At 55.7% G+C, this 16,197-nt stretch overlaps 1 protein-coding gene across 1 annotated transcript in view; it reads right to left on the minus strand.

Moving 5' to 3' along the window:
* TTBK1 (tau tubulin kinase 1) overlaps positions 1-16,197 on the minus strand; it is a 39,161-nt gene that overhangs the window by 18,144 nt on the left and 4,820 nt on the right. The window contains exons 2-12 of the mRNA XM_012448698.3: positions 14,816-14,963; positions 14,329-14,402; positions 13,986-14,126; positions 13,036-13,140; positions 12,585-12,650; positions 12,059-12,151; positions 11,847-11,972; positions 9,568-9,722; positions 7,918-8,149; positions 7,478-7,653; positions 3,819-4,380 (exon numbers count right to left, since the gene is read on the minus strand). Of these exons, the coding sequence (XP_012304121.2) occupies positions 3,819-4,380; positions 7,478-7,653; positions 7,918-8,149; positions 9,568-9,722; positions 11,847-11,972; positions 12,059-12,151; positions 12,585-12,650; positions 13,036-13,140; positions 13,986-14,126; positions 14,329-14,402; positions 14,816-14,963 (1,878 nt within the window). The remainder of the gene's footprint in view (positions 1-3,818; positions 4,381-7,477; positions 7,654-7,917; positions 8,150-9,567; positions 9,723-11,846; positions 11,973-12,058; positions 12,152-12,584; positions 12,651-13,035; positions 13,141-13,985; positions 14,127-14,328; positions 14,403-14,815; positions 14,964-16,197) is intronic.

The following is a 16,197-nucleotide window of genomic DNA, read 5'->3' on the forward strand; positions in this document are numbered from 1 at the left end:
CACATCAGGCACTGAGAAAACTGAGGTAGCTCTAGAGAGGGTGCCTCCAAAAAGGTGGCGGGGAAGAGGGTATTCCTGCAGAGACTTCCTGCCTGCCCTGAGCCGCAGAATCTCCACCTGTGGGTGGAGAGTCCCCAAAACTGTGATTCTAGGATGCGGCCAGATTTGGGAGGCCCCACATAGGCCCCAGCTGGGCTCAGCACTTCGTTCAGGCCAGCCGAAAGACAGAAATAAAAAATAGGTCTGTCCATTTCTCCCTGCTCCTCTACCCTTGATGAAGGAAGATCTCTGCTTCACCCTGCTGTCCTAAAGTGTTTGGCAAAACACGTTGTATCCCGTATATTCATCCAAAGGCACACACAGAGGCTGCCCTGCACACTGATAAGCTCACAGGCACACCTGCTGACGTGGCCCAGTGGGTGTGCACACAACACGTGCGCGCGCGTGCGCGCGCGGTGCGCGCGCACACACACACATGCTCCAGGCTCTCTCTGATCCTGCACAAACCACCTGCTCTCTCTGGCCTGTATGTTCTCTGTTAAGCTCACAGACCTCAGACTGAATGACTCAGAGCTCAGATCTCGGAATGAGCTGCCTGGGTTCAAGTCCCAGGGCTAAGACTTACCAACTGGTGGTCACCAGCTGGGCTAGAAACTTTGCTTCTCTGAATCTTAGTTTCCTTACTGTAAAATCGGGATTCCCTGTCCATAGTGTTGTTGTGAGGAATATACATGTAAACATGAGCGCTCTTAGGACAGTGTCTGGCATGCAGTAGACCCTAAAGTGCTAACTATTGTTGTCGTCATTAGAATTACTACTGCCATTGTTATCGTCAATAGCAATGCTTTGACATTCTAGGCGTCTGTGGTTCTGTACACACTTGCAGACATGCTGCATATTCTACACAAATGCAATAACTTGTGCACCCACATGCAGGCACATACATGTGGACACATCCATCCACTGGTGCACGGCTCAAGCTCTGCTGACACAAACGCACGTGCGCAGTGGCAGAATGCTAACCAGCCGCGGTTCTGTACACTGTGGGGAACCCGAGGCCCACAAATACCTCACCCCCAAAGACACACACAACTTATCTATCGCTGAAACAGGTAGTGCCCATCCCTGACACAAGGAGGACCCAAGCCCGAGACTGACTGATTACAGAATCGGCCTGTGCTTCCCCATCCCACCCCCTCGGCCAGAATTCCCCAAAGTGAGGATGAGTCCCGGGACACAGGTAGGAATCTGCAGGTAAGAAAAACTTTAGAGATGAACCTCAGAAATTGAACCTCAGCTCCCTCACCTGGAGACCCAGAAAGGGACAGACTGGCCCTCAGTTGCTGGGAAGGGACCAGCTGAGTCAGGTCCAGACCTGCATCTCCCGACTTTAATTCTGGGCTCTCTCTTGACACTGTCTGTCACCCTCCCTAGACCCTGTACTTCCTGCGGGTACAACCTATGATGCAAGTCACCTCTGATGCCCATGGTATGTGGCACACAGTAAATGCTCAGTGAGTATGGATGAATGAATGAGAGCGGAGCAAGGAGCCCCAAACACATTTTGCTCCCTCTCCTGCTTACTGGTGCTGAGTGTGGTGGGAGCAGTGGCTAGTTCACAACACAGTTGTGCCAGTCCATGTGACTGCCAGGGCTGCCAGGGCTGCGCCTACAACTCAGGCCAGCAAGGGCCTCTCTGGGTGAGAACTCACGGGCCCCACTTTTTAAGCCCCCAGTTTCCAGTGTCCAGGTAAGGCTGGGATGCACACTCCCCAGGATCACAGCTCGGAGGTCCTCTCTTCTAGAAGGGACCTCTAAATAGGGATGGGGTCCGAACACAGTCCTGCCCACAGCTGCTTTTCCCAGGGCACCCACATGATCCCAGGCAAGACCCCCCAATCTGAGCAAGTGGTAGAACTGGCCCCTGACCCAACACCTGGGCATCTCCCAGAGCCACCTAGAGTTCACATCCCCAACGTGGGACCACTGTGTGGAACGCGGCGCAGCCCCTGAGCCCCTTCCAGCATCACCTCCATGGCTCTCCCCAGCCCCTCTGCGGGTTCACGGACCCCATTTGGCCCACAGTGCCGTACTTTTCATCCATTTCCCATGTCAGAGATCAGCCTTGTCCCACATAGCGAAGCCTGGCCAGGCCAGTGGCTCTCTGCCTATTCTGACACCCTGTCCTTGTCAGAAGAAAATAACCTAAATACCATGAGACATTTTGCAGTTTGGCCACCATCTGGCCCCTCCCTGCCCTTCCAGCCTTGTTACTCAGTCCTCCCACACAAGGAGGTGCCATTGCAGCCAGACTGGCCCCTCCAAGGGCACCCAACACACCGGTCCCTGTGCCCAATCTAGAGTCTCTGTCGCCCTGCCTCCACTTCTCCCCATGGCCATCCACCTGGCTCTCTGAGCTCACCTTCTCCATGAAGCCTGCCCTGACCATGGGAACCACCTCCCACTCCTCCCTGCTGTTCTCCAGGCCTCTCCTGCCCTGATTTGGGGACCTTCTCCCCTGTGCTCCTCCCATGCTCTGAGCTCTCCCTCTCACTCATCATGCAGAGCTCCTTCTCCTCTCATTCCCCCCAGATGTGAGCACCTCTCAGCTTCCACCTTCACTTTTGGGTTCCACAGTCCCCTTGGGTAACATCACCCACTCCCACGGTTCCCAAACCCCCAAATTTGTATTTCCAGCTGAGATCCCTCTCCTGAGCCTCAGGTGCTTACACATAAACATCTCTCAGATACCGTGAGGTTATTTTATTTTATTTTATTATTTTATTTTTATTTTGAGTCAGAGTCTTGCTCTGTCACCTAGGCTGGAGTGCAATAGCGCGATCTTGGCTCACTGCAACTTCTGCCTCCCAGGTTGAAGCAATTCTCATGCCTCAACCTCCCAAGTAGCTGGGATTACAGGCAGGCACCACCATGCCCGGCTAATTTTTTGTATTTTGAGTAGAGATAGGGTTTCACCATATTGACTGGGCTGGTCTCGAACTCCTGATCTCAGATAACCCGTGATCTGCCCACCTTGGTCTCCCAAAGTGCTGGGGTTACAGGCCTGAGCCACTGCACTAGCCAGGTCATTGTATTTAAATCTGAATTCTTACTCCCTTCAAAACCATTCAGGGCATCAGCCAAAACACCAGACGCCCCAGCCCCTGCTCCGTCACAGCCCTCTTAGCCTCTCCCCAACACCCTTGGTACGATCCACCCTGCCCAACATCCACAGCCTCACCCCAGCCCAAGCCACTGGGGCACTCTCCTGCCACTGCCTGCCAGGTGGTCTGCCTGCATCTAGTTTCATGCCACTTCAATCCATTTTCCACACAGCAGCCCAAGGATCATTCAACAGCGCCAATGTAATCATGTTGCACCCCTGTTTAAAAACCTTTAGTGGCTCGCCAAACCTGCAGCATCAAGCCCCAACCCCTTAGCGTAGCCCCGAGGTCCTCCGTGGCAGGGCTCAGGGCCGACCTGGCAGCCTCGTTTGCTGTACCGTGCCATCAGCACACTGCTCCAGGCCTGTGCAAAACACTGTGCCTGTGGCCTACGAGGCCTTTCTCCTGCCTTGTCACCTGGCTTCATTTCTCACAGTGCCAGACTCAACCCAGAATGGAGAGGACACTTCCTCTGGGGAGCCTTGCCTGCCCCCTAAACATGGTTTCAGACTCTTAAGCCTGTCTCCCTCCATTACTGCCCTGTGACTGCTGGGTTACTGGTCAGTGGTACCCACACATGTGGAGCTCCCCAGGCCTACACACCAGGACTCTGGGCATCTGAAGATGGGGAGTGGGGTGCAAGTCCAATCTTACCTGTCTCTGCGGGCCTGTGGGGTCTGACTCTCTCCGTCGAGGGCGCGGTCCCGAGTGCAGGGGTGAGTGGGAAGGGCTGCCGGGCGTGGGGGGCTGTGATGTCTCAGAACGGCCATCGGCCTGGCTCAGCTGGGGTGGCAGGGGCTGGGGCAGCAAATGCTGCAGGTCCTCCTCGGCCAGCGTCTGCATGCTGCGTCCCCGGGGCCGGACGGTGGGCTCTGCCCCCAGCCGCCGCCGCTCCTCGCCCTCCTCGGGCAGTGGCCGCAGCTCCTCGGGCTCCTCGTCCGTGGTGCCCGACGTGCTGGGCTCAGCCCCCGGAGGGAAGTCCTTGAGCTCCGTCTCCTTGTCGATGATGACCCACTCTTTGCTGTCGAAGTCCTCCTCCTCAGCCAGAGGCACCGAGCGGAAGGCATTGCTCAGGGCCTCCTGCTCCACAGAGGCTGACACATCCATGCGGCCGCTGGCCTGCCGGTCAGCATGGCCTGTGTCCACTGACAGCATCTGGGCTGGCTGCGAGGAGCAGGCCTGGCGCGAGGGCGAGCCAGGCAGATCCATCCGTGACCTGCAAAGCCACCCCTCATGGGGCTCAATGCCTGGGCCCACTGGAACCCCAAGAACCCCATGCAGGTGGCAGGGTGGGGCGTGACTCCCGAAACCTCCTGACCGCAGTAGCCCTCCCACCCTGGGCCAGGCCAGTTACCTGTAGGTTGTCACCCTCCAACCTCATTTCCTATCAAGGCTTCATTAGTTCATTAGTTCATTCATTCATTCATTCATTCATTCAACTAATGTTTCTGAATGCTTATCATGCTCCAGGAATACAAACAAGCAGAAAATAAACTCTGTGCAAGGCACAGTCTCCTGGGCCACCCTAGGGAAGCTAATCTTCCTCAGGCAAGCTTTGTTCTTGCCCATCCAGTGCTCACACCCACCAGTGGCTGCTTCCTGCTGCTTCCAGGCAAACACACCTAACTGGCCCTTGAGTGTACAGAGGGCTTTCCAGCCTCTTCTGCCACCACCCTCCAGGCCTGCCTGGCTGGTTTCATCACCCCCAAGATGGCCTTCTTAGCCCCAGCTCAACAAACTCCAGTGACTCCGGGGCCCCAACAACAAAGTCCACATTCCTTGGTTTATACTCAAGGCCTCTCGCAGTCTGGCTATAGCTCAGTTTCCCCATTTCCCTTGCCAGCCCATCTCGGATTCCCCTCTTACGGCCCACCCCCGACGTGGCCTCTCCCCACAGGACTGCTCCCCACACACAGCCCATCCTGCTATCCTTTGCTGTCTGATACAGGTTGGCTGTGGCCTTGGGCAGGTGCCTGCCTTTCCCATCCTGCAAGGATTAGTGATTTGTGTGTCTCTATCATCACAGGGGAACCTCACGTCTGTTCACATAATCTGTCTCCCCAGGAGACTGTGAGCTCTGCCGAGCATGGACCAGGTCCCATCTGACTTTTTACCCCAGGGGCATTGATCCTGCCTTGGGACATCTCTTCTGTCATTATCTTTTTCTTTTTTTTTTGAGATGAAGTCTCGCTCTGTCCCCCAGGCTGGAGTGCCATGGCTCGATCTTGGCTCACTGCAACCTCCGCCTCCCAGGTCGAAGCTAATTCTCCTGCCTCAGTCTCCCAAGTAGCTGGGATTACAGGCATTTGTCACCATGCTCAGCTAATTTTTGTATTTTTAATAGAGACAGGGTTTCATCATGTTGGCCAGGCTGGTCTCGAACTCCTGACTTAAGCTGATCCACCTGTCTCAGCCTCCCAAAGTGCTGGGATTTGAGGCATGAGCCACCGCCCCGGCCTCGTTATCTTGAACTGTACTGTGAATCTCACATTACTTTCAGAGCCTCTCAACTTGGGGCCATAGCAGCCCCAAGAGGATGGTATTTCTGGTTCTACAATAGTGTGGGGGATGCTACACAAGGAAGAATTGCTCTCTCTCAAATGCCAGGGTACCCCACTGAGAGCTGCCGCGGAGGCCTAACCTATCTGGAGTGTGTGCCACTCCCTCACGTTCAGGCTGGGGCCTGACTTTAACTCTCCCCAGCTTGGAGCCTGTAGTTCAATGGCTCTTCAGCTGCAGAGGCAGGGGTGCAGATGAGAACCACCTGTGGGGCTTTCTCAAAATACTCTCGCCCCAGCCTACATGGGACCTGCCCAATCTGACTGTGCACAATATTTTTATTGACTTGTTAATAAGATTTAAATAAAACACCCCTGAGAGAGGCCACCTAGGGTCTTATATTTATGCTCCCATGTAAAAGGCTGATATCATTTCCTTTCTGAGGCACAGTTTGTTTTGATGGACGTAAAGGGGAGAAAGGGTGCCAAAGTCCCAGGGCTAGTGGTGCTTGAGTGTGTGCATGTGTGTGCATATGTGTTCATGTGTGTGTGCGTGCATGTGTGCGCAAGTGTGTGCGTGGTGGGGGCTCGGACGGAGGGTTGGAGACAGGAGACAGCTGGGTGGGAAATCTGAATCCCACCTGTTTCATACTGTCTCCTGCTCCCAAGAGCCCCAGAGCCCGTCCAGACCCTCTGCTGTCCATGACATCCTGTTCAGCCCTCAGCTTTCCCTACCACCCCTGCAACTGGGGGTCTCTGTGAGCCAAATCAGTTTGCTTCCTGTTCCCTAAAAGCAGGCAGCTCCTCAATACTGTCTCGTTCAAGGCATTTCCCTCCTCCTCCACTCGTATCCCTTCCAAACTGCCTTTCCTCATTTCTCCATTTCCGGAACTCTCCATGCTGAGGGACTCCAGGCTACCATGGATGAAAATGGTGCTCTTCAGTCCCAGGTAGGCCAATCTGTGTGAGTCTGTGAGTGAGGACTGAGGCTGCTCACGAGGAGACACACTGAGTGGGTGCCAGAAAGGATACCCCTCTTATGCCCAGGACTGGGTCTTTGGAAGAGACCCCTTTTCTGGTTCAGAGAAGGCCCCAGTCCTACTGTGGAGTGAAGTCCCACTCAGAGGCCAAGGGAAGGTGGAAATTTCTCAGGGGCCTCCCCACCTGATGCTGTCTCACTCACCACCAGCACAGGTGGGGACTAGGTCCTGGCCCCTGTTGTCTACCCACCATCTGAGGTCAACAGACCACCCTCCCACCCTCCTCCCTTCCCCTCTCAAAGGCTCACCTAGGTTCTCAACTCTACAATGCTCCTTTTCACCAACCAGGTTTCCGCTGGTCCCCTCCACTCTGTGACTTCAGATCCCTCAGTCCTGAACCCCAAAACTTGGCCTGTCCTCTCTTCCAGCAGTTCCCAGGCCCCTCCCCCAAAGCTGAGGTGAGCCTACCTCAGCTGCACTTGAAGCATCTATAATTAGTCTCCAGGAGAAGAGTTTCTGGAAGCACACACACCCACCTACCAACTCACCCCTCACCCCTCCTGGGCCCGGGGCACCCAGCCTGTCCCTCCTGCAGCCCGCACTCCCCCCATGCCCTTTCCTGGCATGAGCCAGGACCTCTCTGGCTCCCCCACTGGCTCTCCCAGACCCTGTCTCTGGCCCCAACTGAGTCTGATCCAGGCCCGAGTATAACCAGGGTCTGTCCACTTCCCAGGGTCTGCCCACTTCCGCCACACATCTGATTTTTCCTCCAGACCAGCCATGCGAAGGCGGAGGGACCTCAGGCCCCAACCATGCCCCCAGCCCCCAGACCCACCTCCTCTCAGGTAGCTCCACTCGCCCGTCTGCCGTGGACAGCCTCTCTGACTCGGGGCTGTTCACCCTCCGGTAGCGCAGAGAACGGACTGGGGTTGTGGGGGAGTCTGGGGGGGCACGCACTGGGGAACTGGGGACCCCCACGCCTCGGCTCTGTTCCTCCTCCACACAGGGGCTCTGCAGGAGAGGGGAGTGCCATGAGCTGGGGCTGATGTGGCGGCTGTGGGCCGATGGTCTCCTCAGGGTGAAGGAGACAGAAACAGAGGATGATGATGGGAGACGTGGCGAGGCTAGGGCAGGGAGGGACCAGGAAACAGAGGCAAGGCTGGCAGGCAGACGGCTGGGGACCAGGCACTCAGGAGGAACAGGGCGGGGGCCCAAGGCTGGGAGTCGGGGGTGAGGGGAAAGGCCACCCGCGCCCTTCGCCCTGGCTGCAGTTACTTTGCCGATGTTGATCCGGAGTTTGTTCCGGTTGACATCTGTCTCCTCCCAGACTTCAGCCTCAGGACCCCCAGGGTGGGGGACAAGGTGGGGACTGGGGCCCAGCCCTTCAGAGGGCCTCCCAGGCAGAATTGGGGGTGCATTCTCCTGGTCACTGAGGTGCTCTCCCTGTAGCACATCCTCGGTGTTCTCTCGGAGCAGGTCCCCAGGCACCGGTGTCACATTGACCACCCTGGAGAGGACCGGAGGAAGTCATGGGCAAGGCTGGCCAGGTGCCCTCTCCTCCCATGGCCCCCTCCTATCAGCACAGCCCCGGAGACCACCCCCAGGAGTGGGCACAAAGAGGGTTCCAGCAGGGGTGAGAGTGTCCAGGCCCATCACCATTCCTGGTGCACAAAGTCTCTGAGACCACACCACCCTCAAGCTGGCAGGGGTCACAAAGGAAATGTCACCATCTAGCTCTGTTGACTTAGGGGATCCTGCTGTCGTTCAAGGCCCTGCCAGATTTCCACTGATGTTCACTGTCTGGCTTCCTTTAGACCCAGGAGTGGGTCTAAAAAGGAGAATCACTGGCCGGGTGTGGTGGCTTACACCTGTAATCCCAGCACTTTGGGAGGCCGAGGCAGGCGGATCATGAGGTCAAGAGATAGAGACCTTCCTGGCCAACATGGTGAAACTTCATCCCTACTAAAAATACAAAAATTAGCCGGGTGTGGTGGCGCACACCTGTAATCCCAGCTACTCGGGAGGCTGAGGCAGGAGAATTGTTTGAACCCAGGAGGTGGAGTCTGCAGTAAGCTGAGATCACGCCACTGCACTCCAGCCTGGGTGACAGAGCAAGACTCCATTTCAAAAAAAAAAAGGGAGAATCACTTTGGAGTTCCTTTTAAATTTACTTTTCTTTTGTTATTATTTTGCAGTCTGGGAGCATAGATTGAAGTTGCCCTGAATATATACTTAAAATCTTTATTATTTAATCTTCTTTTATTATTACTTTTTGGAGTTCTTTAAGCTCTGCCTGTATGGAACTGGGCATTGCAATGTGCTACCAAGTCCCGTTAAGTCTCCTTCCTGAAGATGACCCTGAAGCCCCTGCCCACTTCTCTCCTTGGCTTGCTCCTGGGGCTGGGTGGAGAGCCCCTTCCAACTCCAGCTCCTCCCTGGACCACCTCTGTCTTTGTGCCTGTCACATGGTTCCGAAATGCTGACCCATCAATTGATTTCAAACATCCAGACTCAGCTGAAAGCGCTTGGAGGGCAGGAGCTGTAACTTTTAGGTGTATGGCCTCAAGACATGGCCATTAAATTCACGCATATGAACGATGAGAAAGAGACAAACTGTGAGGCTCAGGTAATTTCACTTAGAGTTCCCTGCTCCCCCAGGGAACCCACTAAGGTCAAAAACTCCAAATGAGGAAGATGCCAACTCTATGCTCAGATTGAGGGTGGTGATGCGGAAGAATTTCCCCAAGTTCCAGAACTCCACCATTGGGCACCAAGAATAGGAAAAACAGCCAAGTGTGTCCAGATAGGAAGAGAAGAAGGAACCACCTGCCCTCTGGGGCCAGGTAGGAAGAAAAGAGAGGACAGCCTGCCCTCCTGGATAACAGCTCCAGGCAGGGGCTGGCAGGTCCCCTTCCTGAGACTCACCCAAACATGGCTGCCGTCTGCCGGGTGTTCTGCTGGGGCGGGGTGGAGGTGCTTGTGGACAGGAGGGCATCAGTGCCTGCCTTCTCCCAGTCAAAGGCCTCATTCTCAGCAATGCCCCGCTCCTTCATGCTGTTCTCAAACACCGACATGATCAACTACAGGGGTAGGGGTGGTGGGAGGACAGAGAGGTGACCCGGGGGCTAGCCAGGAGGAAGGGGCAGTTGCTGGGATTGCAGGGGGAAGAGAGGGACCTTCCAGGACAGGAATGGGCCTGGAGGGGGCATTGGAAGGAGAAGGGCACATTGATTGTAAATGAAAACATGCACATGATATGCAAATCAACATGTAAATTATCATCTTGGATTAAGTGCCACTGGCTGGACATGAACCCTGAGATCTGTCCCCTGGTTACCATCCCCAACCTCCTCTGCCATTTCCACCATGTTGGCAACCTAAACCACCAGGAGTTTCCAAACCCACTCGAGGGGTGCTGCCTCTGCACAGGCTGCCCTCTGCTGGGGAACCTCTTCCACTCATCCTCCCCTCTCTGCAGCTTCCCGTTGCTTCCCCATGCATTCTCCCCACCATAGAGCTGCCCTACGGGGCACAGTGCATCAGTTTGAATTGTCCACATGCCTATCTGCCAACTCTGCATCCCTAGCAGCCAGCACAGGGCCCCAGCCTGGAGGGTGCTTGCAGCTGTGTGGCCTTGGGGATCCGAAGAGGCTAAGCCAAGATCAGGGGGGCATCTCTTTCAGGCTCTGGGTTCAGGAGGTGGCAGACAGTTATAGACCCTCTGGGGTCCTCAGAACACTCCACTCTGGCTTGGCTGTCTCCAGAGCACAGGGCAGATTCTCTCTGCTGACAGGAGCCACTTGATTGAGTGCCTCCTGTGTGCCTGAGACTGTCTCTGCTCCCAAAGTGCACAGCATTGCGCCTGGCACATAGTGGATCCCAGGCAGAACGCTGCTGCTGCTGTTTCCCCCATCCTCTGATCAGGGACAATGGGTCCCATGGGCTGTGGTGATGGAGGCTTGGAAAGAGCACTGGACTCGGAATCAGAAGATGTGTCTGAGCCCAGCTCTGCTCCTAACCACAATATTGGGCCTCAGTTCCCTCATCTATGAAATGGGAATGATCATCCCACTTGCCTCCCACAGAGTTTTCATGTAAAGTACTTAAAAGCATTTGGTCCATTAATGTTCATTAATTATTTTTGTTCATTTATTTGTTTGAGATGGAGTCTTGCTCTGTCACCCAGGCATGAGTGCAGTGGTTTAATCTTAGCTCACTACAACCTCCACCTCCTAAGTTCAAGCAATTCTCATGTCTCAGCCTATCAAGTAGCTGGGACTACAGGCACTTGCCACCACACCCAGCTAATTTTTATATTTTTAGTAGAGACAGGGTTTTACCATGTTGGCCAGGCTGGTCTTGAACTTCTAACCTCAAGTGATCCGCCCCCCTCGGCCTCCCAAAGTGCTAGGATTACAGGTGTGAGCCATTATACCTGGCCAGCTTCATTAATTGTTAAGAGCTGGGGCCAGGCGTGGTGGCTCGCACCTGTAATCCCAGCACTTTGGGAGGCTGAGAAGGGTGGATCACAAGATCAGGAGCTCGAGTTCACCTGGTCACATTGGTGAAACCTCGTCTCAACTAAAAATACAAAAATTATCCGGGCATGGTGGCGTGCACCTGTAGTCCCAGCTACTCAGGAGGCTGAGGCAGGAGAATTGCTTGAACCTGGGAGGCAGAGGTTGCAGTGAGCCAAGATCGAGCCACTGCACTCCAGCCTGGACAACAAAGCAAGACTACGTTTCAAAAAAAAGAGCTGGAATAATAATATAAGGAGCATTTGTTATCATCAAAGGCTTGCTTGGAAGCGTAAATGAGTGAACAGGTGAAAAGCACTGAGAACAGGTGCTCTTGATAAATCTTGGCTGTGACTAGTTTATAAGAGCACAAGTGCCTTTAGTGCAGTTAGAAGATGACGGGGAGAGGCTCGGGGGCAAGGCAGGGCCATGGAGCCTCAGCAGGAGCAGGGTCTTCTGGGGCACAGTCACCCACATAGTCTGCCGGGTGTTCTGCTGGGGCGGGGTGGAGGTGCTTGTGGACAGGAGGGCATCAGTGCCTGCCTTCTCCCAGTCAAAGGCCTCATTCTCGGCAATGCCCCGCTCCTTCATGCTGTTCTCAAACACCGACATGATCAACTGCAGGGGTGGGGCAGGCGCCCCACATGATCAACTCCAGGGAGCAGGGGCAGGGTAGCAGGCGCCTACCTGGTAATCAGGCTTGGTGAAGTAGTCGAGGCTGGCAATGTGGTCCAGGAAGAGGTGGAACTCTGAGGGCATGTGCTTCAGCAGCATCCGGTGCTCATACTTCTCCTTGATCATCCCTACCTGCTCCTGGAGGCAAGAGGCCACGGGGAGATGGAGCCCCAGCTGCCCCCACACCCCCTCTGCTGCCTCAGACCCAGCTGCCTGGGGCTCACCTTGTCCTTGATCTTTCTCCAGGGCAGCTGGCCCACTGCAAACTCCACCAGCATGTAGAAGAGGGACCACAGGTCATCGTGGCGGCCCATCTCCTGGGGGTGGAGGAAGGGAGTCACCTGCAGCTCTCAGGTCCTTCCCTGGGAATGGGCGGCTGACCCTTCTCTGAGGGGCATCGGTCAGGGAGGCCTGCCACCCAGGCCCCTAAGGACAGAGTTGGCATCTCCCTGAGGCCACAGCTCCACCCCCAACCCTCCAATACACAGAGTCCCACAGTCAGAACTACCATGTGTGATTCCTCACCCAACAGGGGTCTGTAGTGAGAACAGAGAAAATGGGGTTCCCAAAACAAATGAAGAAGGCCACGCTGAGCCTGCTGTAGAGGAGCCTTCCTCCAGTTCAGGGTCTCTGGGGTGGCAGATTGCAGCCCCTACCTCACTCCTCTCCCCACTCCTCCCCAGCAGCACACTGCACCCTGACTTTGCCCCTCCTGCCTTCACATCCCTCTGCCTGGGCTCTGCCACTCACCCGGTTCTTGTGGGCATTGACCGAGGCATAGCGGACAGTTCCTCGAAACCCGGCCACATTACGAGGCTGCGGAAGAGAGACCACCAAGAACGTCACCCGGTAGCCCCTCATCTCGGCCACCTCTCAGCCCTGCTACCAAGCCTAACTCTTCACCCTGACCACCTCCCCTAGCTGGGGGTGGGCCTGCTCTCTGACCTTCCAGTCCTAAACTGCCTGCTGACCCTACTCCCTGCCCAGAGTGGGCAGGAAGATCACAAGGTATGGATGTGGCATCCCCCAAGAGTGCGGGCTAACAGAGCGGACAGGCCGAGTGTGGACCCCAGAGCTGGGTGGTGCTGATGACACCAGGCCAGGCCAGCTTAGACAGCTGCAAGAAAAGTGGGTGAAGGGTCCCAGATCTGGGAGTAGGTGGGGAATCCTCCACTGTCCTCCCTGCCCCGACGGTACTCACGGGCCGCACATCCCCCGTGGTGTTGGTGTACTGCCGGGCCAGCCCGAAGTCCAGCATGTAGCATTTCCTGTAGGTGGAGGGCAGCCTGCCCATGGCAAAGTTTGACTGGGGGAGACAGCAGCTGTGAGCCCTGGGGGATCCAACCCCAGCTGGGCCACCTCAAGGGGCACCAAGAAACAGCTCTGCAGCTGGTGAAGGACCCTCAGCCCCACATTCACTCGCCCGCAAGGAAACATCAGTATTCACATGTTTGCACCAAGTCACGGCCTCATATCTGAGGGGTGGGTGTGATCATTCCCATTTTAGAGAAGAGGAAACTGAAGATCAAAGAGTTTAGGGAGTATCTCTGAGATCACACAGCAAGGGGTGACTCAGCCAGGTCTGTCCGGCTCCAAATTTTGGGGACTCCCCAGCAGGGCAGTTGTGGTTTGGTGTAACTGGTGTGGCTGCCTAAGGCAGCAGGCCTGCTGGGTGACCTTGCACCATTCAACTAACCTTTCTGGGCCTCAGTTTTCATCTCTTTAAGTAGGAGTTTTTTTCCTAGCACAAAGATTCAAGATGCCACAAAATCAGCTACTTGGAACTCCTTGCCAAGCCCCAGCCCTCAATCCCCTTCCCTCCATCCCTCCATCCTTTCCCAGCCCCTTCACCTTCCTAGGTTCCAGGACTCTCAGGTCAGGGGCGAGGAATAAGGAACAGAAGGGATAAAGAACAGAGGGGAATAAGGAACAGAAGGGAAGAACAGAGGAGAGGACTGGGCATGGCCGAGGGGCAGGCAGGGGTGCACATTCCTGGGGAGCAGGGGAGAGGAGAAGGGGTTCAGGGAGAAGAGGCTGTCTCATCCCAAGTCCCAACCATGGTTGTGGAGGAGAAACCAGGAGACCCAGGGAGAGAGTTAGGGAGTGTGTTTTGGAGGAGGGAACAGAGAGGCATTCAGGGGCAGTGCTCACAGGCTTGATGTCGCGGTGCAGGAAGCCCACAGAATGGATGGCCTCAATGGACTCCAAGATCTGCTTGCCCAGCCGCAGCGTGGTGCTCAGCGTGAAGGTGCCTCGCGGCTGGCTGCGGCGCAGGTCGGCCAGGTTCCGGCCCTGCGTGGGGGTGGAGGTGGGGGGTAGACTCACCCTCCGCCGCCATTCCAGACACCATCACTGTGATACTCTTCCCAGCCTCACCCCAAAGGGTTGTGCCCACTCCCCTCTCCCGGGGCCACAGTCTCCCTTCCCTTCCCTTGCCCTGGAGTCACGCCCAAGCTCTTGGAGAGGGGAGGGAGGATGGGCCACGGGGACTCACCTGGAGCTGCATCACTACATAGTTAAACTTCTCGTTCCTGCCACAGCCAATGAACCTGCACACGTGGTCCTTCCCTGAGGGGCACAGACAGAGGTCTTCCAGCTCTTTTTCTTCCTCATTCTTCCTCATTTCCAACCCTGAGATGGGCTCCTCCTAGTGCACTCTTGATTCCTAGTCCCTCCAGCACTGGCCCTGTGAGCGCCTCTCTCACCACCCCCCTGGCCTTAGCCTCATCATGTCTCCTAAACTCCAGCTCTATCACTTCCTTAATCACCAACCCAGCCTCCTGCTCCATCACTCTCTTAGACTCCAGTGCCATCTCTCTTAGACTCTGGCTTCGTCACCTCCCCCTTAGCTCCTGGCTCCATCCCCTCTTCCCTCCACCATACAAAATCTCCTCCCTCACCCCAGCTTCTGATCTCATCACTTCTCTTAGCCCCTGGCTCCATCATCTCTTCCCTCCCATCCCCTTCCCCGAAGCCCAAACCTTGCAGCTTCTTGAGCACGGCCACCTCCATTTTGAGGACCTGCTTGGGTTGCTGGGCTGACTCCACCTTGAGGGCCACATTCTCCCTGGTCAGCAGGTCCATGGCCTCGTAGATCTCACCAAAGCCCCCGCCCCCGATCTTTTTCAGCTATGAAGATGAGGGGATAAAGGATGCTCAGGGATCAGTCTGAACAGCTCCTCATCCCACCGGCTGCTGGGTTGCATCCTTCATGGGTGGAGAAGAGGGATAACTTTTTTTTTTTTTAGATAGAGTCTCACTCTGTCACCCAGGCTGGAGTGCAGTGGCTCGATCTCGGCTCACTGCAACCTCTGCCTCTCGTGTTTAAGCAATTATCGTGCCTCAGTCTCCCTAGTAGCTGGGACCACAGGCATGCACCAACACACCTGACTAATTTTTTAATTTTTAGTAGACATGGGGTTTCGCCATGTTGGCCAGGCTGGTCTCCAACTCCTGATCTCAGGTGATCTGCCCACCTTGGCCTCCCAGAGTGCCGGGATTACAGGCGTGATCCAACACACCCAGCCGGAAGGGAGTGTCTTTGAAACGGAGGCTCTCCTGTCTCTCTTCCTTGCCCCACCCCATCAGTACCCCTACCTCCTCTCCTAGTGCCCTGAGACAGACAGCTCAGCTCCTGAACACACACACACACACCACATCACACACAAGGCCAGATGTCAGTGTGGGTAGTAGGAAAGGGTAAAAGACCTGTGACCCTGTATAGACTGGAGAAAACCTAATGTAGGATTCTGAGGAGATACTGGGCTGCCCTTGACCTTTTCTTCTCTAGAGGGACAACAAATATCATGTTTCCCCATCCCCTGTGTAGACTGAGCAACCCAGTTCCAGGACCTCCCAGCCTCAGGGCAGATCGGCCCCCTGGGGCAGCCGGCACTCCCTAGGGTTGGCAGCCACCTAGATTCACAAGAAGGAGAGAGTATTTGGGCCAGGAGATTCCACAAAGGGTGTTCGTGGCCCATGCTCACTGCCAAAACTCACATCACACCACATCACATCACTCACTCCCTAGGCTCCCAGTCAGATGCCCCAAAGCAGGGTAAGCCTCCTCTATGGGGAAGGGGGCACTGTGGGAGCATGGTGGGACTGGAGCTTGTAGACAGTGGAGCAGCAGCCTGACTCCTCAGCCTCCCCATTCAGCCTCCCAAAGCAGGCGTGAGAAAGGCAAGGAGGAGAACCGCAATGAAGTGAAGGAAGAGCTGGCAGGGAGCCAAGCAAAGCTGAGTTCTGGGGAGGGGCTCAAAATCATTTCAGCTCAGAGGCCCAGGAGTCCTGGAGGGTGAGGGCTCAGCTGGCAGGCATGGGGGAGCAGGGAGAAGGTGCCAAGTTCCAAGCTGGGACCGGT

Source organism: Aotus nancymaae, unplaced genomic scaffold, assembly GCF_030222135.1.
Source record: "Aotus nancymaae isolate 86718 unplaced genomic scaffold, 86718_ANA_hifiasm-v0.15.2.pri h1tg000040l, whole genome shotgun sequence".
Classification (NCBI taxonomy): Eukaryota; Metazoa; Chordata; class Mammalia; order Primates; family Aotidae; genus Aotus; species Aotus nancymaae.